Source organism: Pongo pygmaeus, chromosome X, assembly GCF_028885625.2.
Source record: "Pongo pygmaeus isolate AG05252 chromosome X, NHGRI_mPonPyg2-v2.0_pri, whole genome shotgun sequence".
Classification (NCBI taxonomy): Eukaryota; Metazoa; Chordata; class Mammalia; order Primates; family Hominidae; genus Pongo; species Pongo pygmaeus.
In genome coordinates, this window is record NC_072396.2 from 8,986,245 (window position 1) to 8,999,903 (window position 13,659).

Here is a 13,659-nt window from a genome sequence, read left to right on the forward strand (position 1 = left end):
CAAACAGCCAGACATGATATGTAAATGATATGTAAGCAAATGTGACCCTGTGCCAATAAAATCTTATTTACAAAACCAGGAGGGGGCTGGATTTGGCCTGTGGGCCATAGTTTGCAGACCCCTGAGAAAGAGGAATTAGCATACACTGAAGATGAAAAAAGCAGTACTCAAAAATACCAAGAATTGTATCTAGTTTCACACAATTCAAACAGTGAAGGTGAAATTTAATCCCAGGGCCATCCCATGCCAAACTTCTGTTTCCATCACCATGTACTGAGTCTTACAGAGTACCCATTTGTATGGTTTAATAATTCAGACACCAAAAATGTCCCTAGGCCCCAAATTTCTCCCTCACCCACTCACTGAATTTAGAGGTTGCATACATAGAACTTCTGCCCTTTGATGCAAGACTTTTCTGCTTTCTGAATTTCAAATAGCCCTCTGAGAGATAAAAGGGTAAGCTGTATTGATTTTATGCCTATAAACAATGTGTTATCGAAACTCTTCTAATAAAAGCAGTGAGGTTTGCATTCTTGGGCAGGTGAGAGGAAGACAGAACGATGAGATGGAGAGAACACGCCCAACCTGGGGTAAGACAAGATCAGTCAAGTAAAGCTGTGGACCCCAGAAGATAATCTACATCAACTCAATTTTTCCTGACACTGGCATGCCCAATGAATTGTCTATCCAACGGACCAGATGAAAGGAAAATAAAAACGCACATTTGTTAGATTCGTATTTAGGCTATTTTAGCTTAAAGAGTTCAAATCAATGTGTGGATAACTGAGAATCATTTATTGTATTTTATTTTATTTTTATTTTATTTTATTTTAATTTTTTTTGAGACGGAGTCTCACTTTGTCACCCAGGCTGGAGTGCAGTGGCGCGATCTCGGCTCACTGCAAGCTCTGCCTCCCGGGTTCACACCATTCTCCTGCCTCAGCCTCCAGAGTAGCTGGGACTACAGGCGCTCACCACCACGCCCGGCTAATTTTTTTTTTTTTGTATTTTTAGTAGAGACGGGGTTTCACCATGTTAGCCAGGATGGTCCCGATCTCCTGACCTCGTGATCCGCCCACCTTGGCCTCCCAAAGTGCTAGGATTACAGGCGTGAGCCACCGCGCCCGGCCGGCTAATTTTTTTTTAAGAGACACAGTCTCACTATGTTGCCCAGGCTGGTTTCCAACTCCTGGCCTCAAGCAATCCTCCCACCTCGACCTCCCAAATTGCTGAGATTATAGGCATAAGCTACTGTGCCCAGCCAGGATCTGACATTTTCACAATCCCATTTATGTTTCTAATAATCTGTGATAATATTGAGAACTCACCAGCAGATAACTAGGACAGATAATAGGTTTAGATAGATACTATGTTTAGATACTAGGTTTAAGCTCAATGTCAATCTTGTCTTCCTACTTGCTTTATATCCTAGGCAAACTTTTTCTTTCTTTCTTTCTTTCTTTCTTTTTTTTTTTTTTAAACAGAGTCTCACTCTGTCGCCCAGGCTGTAGTGGAGTGCACTGGCACAATCTCAGCTCACTGCAACCTCCGCCTCCCGGGTTCAAGTCATTCTCGTGCCTCAGCCTCCTGAGTAGCTGGGACTACAGGCGTGCATCACCATGGCCGACTAATTTTTGTATTTTTAGTAGAGACAGGGTTTTACCATGTTGGCCAGGCTGGTCTTGAACTCCTGACCTCAAGTGATCTGCCCATCTTGGCCTCCCAAAGTGCTGGGATTACAGGCGTGTGCTACCGCGCCCAGCCCTAAGCAAACTTTAGTATTTAATTATAGATGTAAAAACATATTTTTATATATCTTAAGATGGAACCATTGTTGCTTTATTAAAATGATTCAAGAAGAGAAATCCACCAACAATTAGTGTTGCTGACACATGCCATGGGTAAAAAACAGATAAGGTGCATACTACAATGCTAGCAGTATGACCCTGACTTTATAAGAATGTCTCCTCCACTTTCAGTAATAAGCAAAAATGGAATAATATCATATCTACAATATTCTGAAAAAGTTATGATGTCTGATTTACACTCTTCAATAGTCATAGAAATTAAGAAAATAAAATATGTACACTGTTTTTCAAACATCCAAGTTTTGATTAATTTTATAGATAATCAAGAGATTCAGAGTATTTTCTCTCCCATCTATTCTTGTTCTGGAGAGCCAGAAAATAATTCCAGTTCCACGAGGCAACTATAAAACATTTGGAACCTGTCAAACTTGAAAATATTCCTCCTGCCTTCAAAGAAACAAGCTAACTTTCCGTTAAAGACAATGTTATATCATACTTCCTTCAAGGGACTCTTTCATAAAACTGCATGAACATTCGGCCTTCACTTGAATAGAAATATTTATCATTAAAACACCTAGCAGCCTGCAGACCTGGAAAAACATAATTCAAAAAGTAATTTATATACTGACATTTACTACTCTCCTTCCTATAAAATGTAATTTCCCTTGCTTATACTATAACGTTGTAATTATTCTTTACTTCTAGTTGGTTCATGATGAAATATATAATGTTCTTATAAAAGTCACAGACTAGTGTTTATGAGATTATATATCAACATTGGGATATAAAATCCTGACAAACATTCAACTGTATCCTACATAATCCATTGAAAAGTCAATCTCTTCTGTGGAATCACCTGAGACCCAAACAATATGTGTTACTATAGGTACTTTGCACTATGACTTCTTTTTTCTTACTTTTCTTTTATTCCTTTTGTAATCTATGTAAGAGGAATCAGTCCTGAGAATAAAGTGGTCTTTGATAGGTTAACTACCATATCTCTTAATTAACTACCATATCTCTTAATTGGTCAGCTAAAGTATTACCTAGTTTTAAAAGATAATTAGCAAAGGACCTTAACACAGGGAATCAACCGGTCAAATAGATTTCTTTCATTTAACTGCCTGTTTTGTTCATTTAACTGTCATAATTCTAGTGTCTCCCCACCTGGCTAAAAACTCTCACTGGTAAAGATAATTCCTTTGGAATAGTCAACCAAGTGAAAACACAAACTCTTGGAGGACACAGTTAAAATACGAAAATGGCTTGTAAAAGATGTCCAACCTTGGTTGTTCCAAGATGACATCAAAAGCCATTTCTTTCTCTCTTCCCCTTTAGTATTTATGACCGTAGCAGATGAAAGCTTAAGAAAGCTGTAGTGTTAGAGTCTGGCACAGAGCTGGTTGAATGGAAAGACAGTTGCATTCAGCTGAGTTGCAGTCAATTTACCGAGCTCTTATTATGTTCCTGGAAAATTCAAGAAACCTGTGGGTCCTGAAATAATTGCAGGACCTAGAAACAAACTGAAGTGAACAGGAAGTGGTAAAAGGAAGTCTCCCAAGTTTCTGGTCAGTATTAACCTCAATGGAGACCAGGGAGACATGGGAACATCAAGCTTTGTAAGTGGAGGGAGTGAGTTCAATGTGGAGTATGTTGAGGTTGAGATGCCTGTGTGACATTCAGATATAGGGAATGACAGGCTACAGACATCTGGTATTAGTGGAGAAATCAAGGCTGGAGCTGAGTCATTGAGAACAGACCATGAGTAGGTAGTGACTAAGTTGTCAGAGCAGATAAGGTAGAACCCTGGAGAGCTCCAATGTCCAAGAGCCGGATGGAGGCAGGAGATCCTACAAGGAAACTGAGGTATGAGAAAAATTAAGACATCTGGGAGTCAAATATACAAAGGTCAAGATGTAACAATGGGGAAAGTATAGTTAAACAAGGACAAACTCATCAGAAATGGTCAATAAAATTACAACGGAAAACATCCACCAGACTTAGAAATTAGCAGGGGCAGATTTGGTGGAAACGTTAAGATTGAAAAATAGATTGCAGAAACTTGAGAAAAAATGTGGAAAGGAGAAAGATAAGATGGTAGCTAGAATGAAACCAGCATCAATGAAAAGTTTGCTTTAGAACTGGAAGCTGAGCAGAACAAGCCAGTGGAGAGGAATAGGTTGAGGTTGTAGGCAAATGAGGGAATAACTAATTGACTTGGTTTCAAAAATATTTTCGTTGCCGTGTTTATATGCCAGGGATTATGACAGATACTGTGACCACATATGTAGATAATCCATGGTCTCTGATGTAGATGAGATTTGACTTCAGTGGATGCAGGTATCTAAGCCGGGAAGGAATGGGTCTAGAAACTACATGGTGAAGTCCACCACATGCAGAAGGAAGGATGCCTCCACCTTAGAATATAGAAGACAGGAGAAGATAAACATGGACATGAGAATAGATATGTTTATATTTATGGGGAACTGCATGGCTTACTGAGAGGAAGGGATTTAGACTAGACTGTGTACTCCATGTAATAGATATGTTTATATTTATGGGGAACCGCATGGCTTACTGAGAGGAAGGGATTTAGGGACTGTGCACTCCATGTGCAATGTGGCTCAAAGGACAGAAAAAGGTTTATAATCATACTTGAGAGGGTAGCAGAAGGAGCTAATTAAAGAATATCTCCCTGAGTTACAGGGTTGTGTGGGGATGCCTCAGGAAGGGTGAAGAAGCTGTGGATATGCTACAGAGATCCAGGGTTCCATAAAAGTTTTGTCTGTGGGCTGGACCATGACAAGGCTCTAGATAATGTAACCTCAACAAGAACAAGTTGAAATTGGACTTTTTTTCTTCTTGCTTTTGGTTCTGGAAATTTACAGATATTAAATTATGGGAATTTGCAATCCCATACCAGTTTCTAATGGGGAAAGAATGTTGTTTATCGGAAGAACCAGGAGACTAAAAGACATGCTTATTTTATACAATAGATGAAATCTCCACCACCAGTAGAGAAAGACAGCTCTTGCATGAAGCTGAAGTTTAAAGGATTTTGGCCTGAGAAGGGGGTTGGTAAGGAATATAGAAGAATATAGTGAAGGATGAAGTTTTGGGGAAAGAGAGAATTGAAGATAACTAGGTAGCTGTCTTGAGCGTGGAACTCCAAAAAGAGAGAGATCTGTAACTACACTGATATTTTCTAAAGAAAACTTTGACTGCTCTTTACAAAGAACAGATATTTAAGAAAGAGCAGAAACATAATACTAATTAGGAGACTATTTCAATTTATAGGAAAGAAAAGACAACAGCGTGAACAAGTGAAAGAACTGGACAGATTCCATATGGAATTTAAAATTAGAGACAAAAGGACTTTCTGAAGAATTGAATTTCTGGAGAGAAAAAACACAAAAATGAGGAATGACTTCTGCATGTTTGGCTTGAGCAAAAGGGTGAATGTTGGTGCCATTTATTGAGATAGGCGAGCCCAGGAGAGGAACAGGTACGGGCGAAAATCCAGAGCTCGTGTTTGAACATTTTATTTGAAATATCTGCAAGCCATCCAAGTGGAGGTGCTAAGTGGGTGGCTGAATGCAGGACTCTGGAGTTCAAAGAGTGGCCAGGGTGGGAGAGCAGGGAGTCATTAGCACACAGATGGTGGTTAAATCCTTGCAACTCAATGAGACCTCCAGGGGAGAGACCAGTGGCCCATCCACCTTCATTCTTTCCTCACGCTGAGTTCTCTGCCCATGCAATGTGCTTCTCTAACTCTCTACACTCATCCACGCTGCTGCATTTGTGTGGAATGATGTCCATTCCTTGTGGGTGTGCAGATCGCTCACTCTTCAGGACTGCATGAGGGATGATGTGACTCTCATTCCCCACCTCCATGTTGGTCATTTCTGCTTCCACTGTTTCCTGTAGTTCTGTCTGTATGCAACACACAGATCTTTGTTATTATTTTACATATTTATCTCCCAAATTCAAAATTAGGCACTTTTAAGGCAGAAGCCAAAATACATCATCGTGCCAGGAATAATGTATGTCTGTGTATATATATGTGTGTGTGTGTACGAGTATGTATGTGTGTATAGTTATGTGCGTGTTTGTGTGTATTTGTAGACACATGTGTATATGTATGCATATGTGTACATATATACCTATGTGCATACTATTTATAGAAAATTATGGAACATATTGCTATACAGTGTGTATATATAGTGTATATAGTGTATTACAGTATATTGTGTGTATATAAGTATAATATAGTATTCCTGGCATTAGACACAGTGATGTCATAATTCATAGGCACACAATTTCAATGTGATGAGTAGATGGATGAATGGATTAAAAATGAATGAGGTTACTAAACGTATTTCCATGAGAACTTTTAGGTAAAATTTATATTGTACCGAGACTCACATAAAAATTGACCATTTCAAGTCCATTTAATCTCCAAAGAGACTATTTCTCAAACAGATAGAAATCTCTGTTTCTGGACCATTTTTTGAAGCATTATTTCAAACAAACCTGCCCATTTGGATCCTACGTTTTCCCAGGGGTGGAAGGTAATTATGAGCAACCCCTGTGTCTCACTCTGCAGGACCAGCATTGCCTTTCCTAAATTCAGACAAATGTTTAACACATTCTTCTTCTCCTTCTGAATGAGGCCCACTGTCCTGATCAAAGGCAGCTATGATGACGGGGTCCTGCTAGCCTAAAAAATCAACATCGAAGGAGCCCCTGAGACAAACGCCTCCTCCCTCCTACTCTCATTTAATTTGTCCCAGTTTCCTGAAACCTTGCTAGGAGCCCCTACATGGCAGTTCTAACCGGTATCGACGTTTGAACAAAGCCAGAAACATCAAGTAACTTATTCTCTAAGATATGAGTGTCATATAAGAAAGACTCTTCTATTATTTTGCTCAGTTCCCAGCAAACATACTAACATATTAGGTAAGAAAAAAAGAAACAAGGAAAAGCAATATGAGAATGATTTAGTAACTTCACTCAATGGAGTATTAGGTAACCTTTCAAGCAGTAATTATGACCACTGTGTAGTACTAAGAAAAACAGGCATGCCACACCACTTTTTGTGCCCCCTATCCACTCGCGTACATACACACACATTATTCTCAGTACTATGATTTATTTTGGTCTCTGCCTTCAAAGTGCCCAACTTCGATTTGGGAGATAAATATGTAAAATAATTGCACAAAAATAAGTGTATTGTATACAGAACACTGTAATCCCAGCACTTTGGGAGGCCGAGGTGGGTGGACCACCTGAGGTCAGGAGTTCGAGGCCAGCCTGGCCAACATGGTGAAACCCTGTCTCTACTAAAAATACAGAAATTAGCCAGGCATGGTGGTGCGCGCCTGTAATCCCAGCTACTCAGGAGACTGAGGCAGGAGAACCGCTTGAACCCGGGAGGCAAAGGTTGCAGTGAGCTGAGATCATGCCATTGCACTCCAGCCTGGGTGACAGAGCTAGACTCTGTCTCAAAAATACCAAACAAAACAAAACAACAACAACAACAACAAAAATTACAGAAACAGTGGAAGCAGAAATAACATCAAGTTATAACAGTTTAACTGTACGTATTCTCCTGAAAAACAAGTATGCAGTATGCATATGTGCACGTCATATAAACATAAAAATAGTCAATCTGTTAAAATGAGACACAATGAGTTCTCTTAAATTTCCATTACAACACCAAAATTGTACCTACAATAGATAAAAACCGTAAGAAAGAATTCAAAAGTCAAACTGTTTTCTACGTCGTAGTTTAAATACTATAGTCACATGCATGTGGGTAAGAAGATTTGCCATATAATTATTCCAAATCAAAAATTCACTCTCCCTCCATTGTGCCTTGTTGTGATATGGCGCCCGTCATGTCACAATCATCTTGAAAAACATGACACAGTCACTTACTGTTGTTGGTTGCATGTGTGGATGTGAAGTGAAGGGACACCTTTGCACTCTTCAGCCGTGTCTGTCCCCAATACGTTATGGCTTGCAATTCCACAACATAGTCACAGTCTGGCTGGAGTTTCTCCAGGATCACAGAATTTTGAAACTAGAAATTAAGAGAATATACCCAAAATACGTTACAAACCTTCCACGTCTCTCATCTTCACTGCAAAATCTCGTGTGTCATTATGAAGCATACCAACTTCTGATTTCTTTTACCAACTTTTCTATATCTTTGGGATCTGAAAATTCAGCTTTACTACTGATCAAAATAAACTTCAGGCCAGGTGCGGTGACTCCTGACTGCAATCCCAGCACTTTGGGAGCCCGAGGTGGGAGGATCGCTTGAGCCCAGGAGTTTGAGACTACCTGGGCAACATAGCAAGACTGTCTCTACAAAAAAAAAAAAAAAAAGTTAATTGGGCATGGTGGTATGCATCTGTAGTTCCAGCTACTCAGGAGGCTGAGGTGAGAAGATTGAACCCAGGAGGTTGTGGCTGCAGTGAGCTGTGATCGCACCACTGCACTCCAGCCTGGGCAACAGAGTGAGACCCTGTCTCAAAAAATATAATGAAATAAAAAATAAAAATAAACTTCATAGAAAGGCCAAATGTATTTTGAAATACTGTGTCTAAACCAATTATTGGTCTCAGATACCATGGAAATAAATCATTCTGAGCCCTCGCCACTCTAAGACACCACCTCTCGAAGGAAAGGGAGCTGTTTATAATAAAGTAACAGAGATTTATGTTGCCGCATACCTGGAAAAATTATGAATTGGCACTAATTGTAATTCTTTGATATCTGTTCTAAATTTTCTAGGAGCAAATTTCCACCAAATGCTATACAAAAGAAAAATTAACCTGACAAAATGCTTCAAGGTGCTTCATTATTTTCTGTCATAATGTATTGGGCAGGGGGCTGGAGGGCGGGACCTGTCAGCATTTCATCATGTCACTTTTTGCTCTAGATTCCTAAGTGATTCCCCAATTTCAGCTCTTCCAGCTCATGTGATAAGTGTGCACTACCATTATCATCTGTAGCAAAATCCTTCAATATAAAAAATGGAACTGTCATAAAATTTCATAAAAATAAAGTGGGGCCAGGCACGGTGGCTCTCGCCTGTAATCCCAGCACTTTGGGAGGCCGAGGTGGGCGGATCACGAGGTCAGGAGATCGAGATCATCCTGGCTAACATGGTGAAACCCCGTCTCTACTACAAAAAATTAGCCGGGCGTGGTGGCGGGCGCCTGTAGTCCCAGCTACTCGGGAGGCTGAGGCAGGAGAACGGCGTGAACCCAGGAGGCGGAGCTTGCAGTGAGCCGAGATCGCTCCACTGCACTCCAGCCTGGGAGACAGAGCGAGACTCTGTCTCAAAAATAAATAAATAAATAAATAAATAAATAAATAAATAAATAAAGTTAAAATAGTATAATGGCTAAATATCAATGATACAGACTTTTTGAGGCATGTTTTATAATTCTGAAGAGCACAGATATTGAAATCTTTAGCCTTGCTATCTTTTCATTTCTAAACATTTATTTATGGAATTCAACTTTATAAGTGATAGGAAAAGGTATTTATGTAAATTTTATGACAAGATAAAGGAATGTATACTAAAAGGAATCCAAATAACTATTTTTATGCAGTAAGCATTTCAAATAATACAAGATGCTTGCTATCATAAGAATCTCATTGCAGAAAATGGTTCAATGAAGATTTTATTTCTTGGCATCTGACGAATAAACCACTCCAGATCCTTTTAATCAATGAGAAGAACATATTGTGAGACGTGCCCTTCCTAAGCTGTTACTGCTCAGTGATTAGATTACAGACGGAAACACTTCGCAACAGAAAAGCCATGAACATCCACTCTTCCATTTACAAGGATCTCTCTCTCTCTCTGTCTCAAAAAAAAAAAAAAATACTTAAAATTAAAGCACATTTTGCATAATATCATTTTCTATGGCCAGACCGGTAAGATGTGGATCATTTAAACTGTTCCTTTGATTTCCAGAGTTCTGACTGACATTTAGATAGGAGTAGGTCAATGATCTAAATGCAAATGCTTCTGCCTAAAATATAAAAGGCAAAACAGCTGGCATGCCCCTGCATTCTGTGAACTTCCTCGGTAGAAATGAATGGGAGGGAAGCTTTCCTCCATCCATGGCATCTCTCAGTTTAGCAGAGGCCTCTTTTCAGGCCAGTTGCCTTGAGTTGAAATACCCTCTGTGGGAATAACAATCCTTCCTCCAGTTCCCACTCACCCCATCCGTAGTCTTTCTCCGCTTCTTCTTTGTTGGGACAAGAGACTTACTGCTGACCGTCCAGCTCCAAAAGACCTTGTAGTGATGCACAGGGATGTCCGGCTCCTCGGGGAGATCCCAAACTATAGTGACGGTCACACTCCCATCACTGTTGACGGTGGAGTTGGCCAGCTGGAGGTTAGCCGGCGCTGGTGGGGCAGATGGATCTGAAATCCCAGTACAAAGACACATCATATGACTCCACAAAACTAACATCTTTGGGCATGTAATGACTACATGGTCAACACGTGAAGCATTGCTTTTTATAGATAGAAAAGCTGAAAACGGGTGGAGGGGCATGGTGGCTCATGTCTGCAATCCCAGCACTTTGCAAGGCTGAGGCTGGCAGATCTCTTGAGCTCAGGAGTTTGAGCACAGCCTGGGCAACATAGTGAAACCCTGTCTCTACAAAATATAAAAAATTAGCTGGGCAGGGTGGTGCATGCCTGTGGTCCCAGCTACTCAGGAAGCTGAGGCGGAAGGATCGCTTGAACCCGGGAGGTCTAGGCTGCAGTGAGCTGTGATTAGCACCACTGCATACCAGCCTGCGCAAGAGAATGAGACACTGTCTCCAAAAAAAAAAAAAAAAGTAAAAGAAAAGCAAAGCTGAAAACAAGCAGTTAAGTAAGATCTCCTTGTTAAGCCTCAGATTAAAAGATAGTGTATTAAACAGTAAGATAAATTTGTTTGGTCCAAATTTGTAATACAGAAGGATCGTTTTAGGCATTTCCATACCACGGCAACCCAGCCAAATTTTTACTGTGCTGAAATTGACACATTTTAGTAAAATATAGTACAATTCAATGTGTGTGAATTGACATTAAATAGGTAAGCAACAAAGAATCACCTTTTAACACTCTGAAAAGAAAAAGAAATTCAGCTCATAAAAGCAATTGTTTTCATCTTCGTGCCCTGTAGCTAGCGATTCTTGCATCAGTTAAGAGCAATAAAGGGAAATCAGAAAAGAAAAAAAAATAAAAACCTGCACCATTTTTTATCCACATTGCACACTGGATGACTTATGGATAGCATTCATTTTTGTGATTGTACCATTTCTGGTTTGTCTTATTAACGAAAACCTTCTCAGCTGTCAAGAGAAAGATGAGGTGCTGGAATTACCACCTCACAAATCTCCACTGAAAATACATATATGAAGAAGATTAAATATAGCAAAGCTGGAGGGTCTTTACTTCATTTTCTGTTACAAATTGAGCAAGTGGAGATGCTGCTCACCACCAGTGATTTACAGAGAGTTTCATTTCAAGATGCCATCACAGGAAGATGCTGTCAATAATTCTAATTATAGCACCATCTGTGTTGGAGGCTCAAAAAAGTCATATCTAACTTGATATAAATGAAGAAGACTGGAGAAAAAAAAAATCCATGTTTTTACTCTCAGTCATTTGTGGTTTTGGAATGATGGAAACATAAGTTATTTTTTGAAATTTCTTGCTTTCCTCTATGATACATCATGTCTGGACATTTAGTTAGGTTAGTTCCTTTATTTTCTAAAATAAGAAAGCTTCATAGTATTTTTTAGGTAAGAGGCTAATCAAAAGCATATTATGTGATACTGCTAGTCAAGTCATTTTTTTTTTTAAATTAACTTTTATTTTCAGTTCCAGGGTACATGTGCAGGCTTGTTACAGAGGTAAATATGTGCCATGGTGGTTTGCTGCACAAATCAACCCATCACCTAGGTATTAAGCCCAGCAACCATTTAGCTGTTCTTCCTGATGCTCTACCTCCCCACCTCCCCCAAGCAGGCCCTGGTGTGTGTTGCTCCCCTGCATGTGTCCATGTGTTCTCATCCTTCAGCTCCCACTTAGAACTGAGAGCATGCAGTCTTTTGTTTTCTGTTCCTGAATTAGTTTGCTGAGGATAATGGCTTCCAGCTCCATCCATGTCCCTGCAAAGGACATGATCTTGTTCCTTTTCATGGCTGCTTAGTATTCCATGGTGGATATGTTCCACATTTTCTTTATCCAGTCTACTGTTGATGGGCATTTGGGTTGATTCCATGTCTTTGCTATTGTGAATAGTGCTGCAATGTACACAAGTGTGCATGCATCTTTATAATAGAATGATTTATATTCCTTTGGGTATATACCCAGTAATGAGATTGCTGGATCAAATGGTATTTCTGAGTCAAGCCATTCTCAATCAACATCAGGAATCTCTGGAATGTCCAAGACTTATACTGGGATATGCTGATTCCCTGAGTGCAGGTGGGACCAAGGATTATGTATATCTTACATGAAACACACAGGTAATATGAGGTAGATGACCTGCAGGTCAAAAGTACTGCATCAGGTGGCTCCTATGAGGTCTGAACATCACATATGTAAGGAGGAAATGTATTTTTCCTGTCGTTATTGGAATGGGAAGCACCCCAATATGGAGGTTTGGCAGAGCCATCTGAGGACTCCCCCAGTCATCAATATTCACAACACTGCTGATCACTTCCTTCTCTTAGAAATGCAGGCTTCATTTGGTGTTCAGGACACTACTCTACTGGATTTTTTTTTTTTTTTTTTTTTTTGAGACAGAGTCTCGCCCTGTCACCCGGGCTGGAGTGCAATGGTGTGATCTTGGCTCACTGCAACCTCTGCCCGCCTGCCTGGTTTAAGAGATTCTCCCACCTCGGCCTCCCAAGTAGCTGGCATTGCAGGCATCTGCCATCATGCCTGGCTAATTTTTGTATTTTTGTAGAGACGGGGTTTCACCATGTTTGCCAGGCTGGTCTTGAATTCCTGACGTCAGGTGATCCACTCGCCTTGGCCTCCCAAAGTGCTGGGATTACAGGTGTGAGCCACCATGCCTGGTCTCTACTGGATTTTCATTCAGTTTCAACAGAAGCTATTTTTTAGCCCCATGCTCCATGATCCTTAACATCTCATAATCTCTAGACAGGAGAGTGTTCTGCATCTGAATTCAGGGGCCTCTCTCTTCTCATCTACACTCACTCTCTAGGGATCTCATCAGATGTCACAGTTTTAAAAAAATCTTTGTGCTGATAACTTTCAAATTGATGTCTTTAACATAGACTATGCTCCTGAATGCAGATCCAATCATTCAAATATCAATACTCAAAAAATACCTTCCAGTAGCTCCACTTGGAGGTCTCAGAGGCATTTCAAAACTAATGTGTCCCAAAGCAAAATCATGATCCCTATGCACAGCCCACCACCAACACATATCCCACCACGCACAGCCCACCACTGACATCACCATCTCAGTATATGGGAATTGCTCTTTCCAGTTGCTCTGGCCCCAACCCTTGAAGTCATAACATTTATTTTCCACTCATATCTCTTGAGCAAATTGTGTTTTAGCACTACCTTCAAAGTGTAACAGGAGTTTAACTGCCTTTTACCACTTCCAGTGCCCTGGGCCAAGTGCCAAGGGCTCTCCACTGCCTCCCTAGAGGTTTTTCTGAATACAGCAGTCTGATGATTCTATACTGCCAGACCATGTCACTCCTGTGTGCAGAATCTCCTTACTTAGGGTAAAAAACTAGGAGTCTCCTGAATGCCTTGCAACCCGTGCCTCAGTTACCTCCCAGA

The 13,659-nt window shown here is 40.3% G+C and overlaps 1 protein-coding gene across 1 annotated transcript in view; it reads right to left on the reverse strand.

Annotated features, from left to right (window-relative positions):
* ANOS1 (anosmin 1) overlaps positions 1–13,659 on the reverse strand; it is a 202,553-nt gene that overhangs the window by 31,629 nt on the left and 157,265 nt on the right. Inside the window, exons 7-8 of the mRNA XM_054472957.2 lie at positions 10,055–10,260; positions 7,749–7,893 (exon numbers count right to left, since the gene is read on the reverse strand). Coding sequence (XP_054328932.1) covers positions 7,749–7,893; positions 10,055–10,260 — 351 coding nt within the window. The remainder of the gene's footprint in view (positions 1–7,748; positions 7,894–10,054; positions 10,261–13,659) is intronic.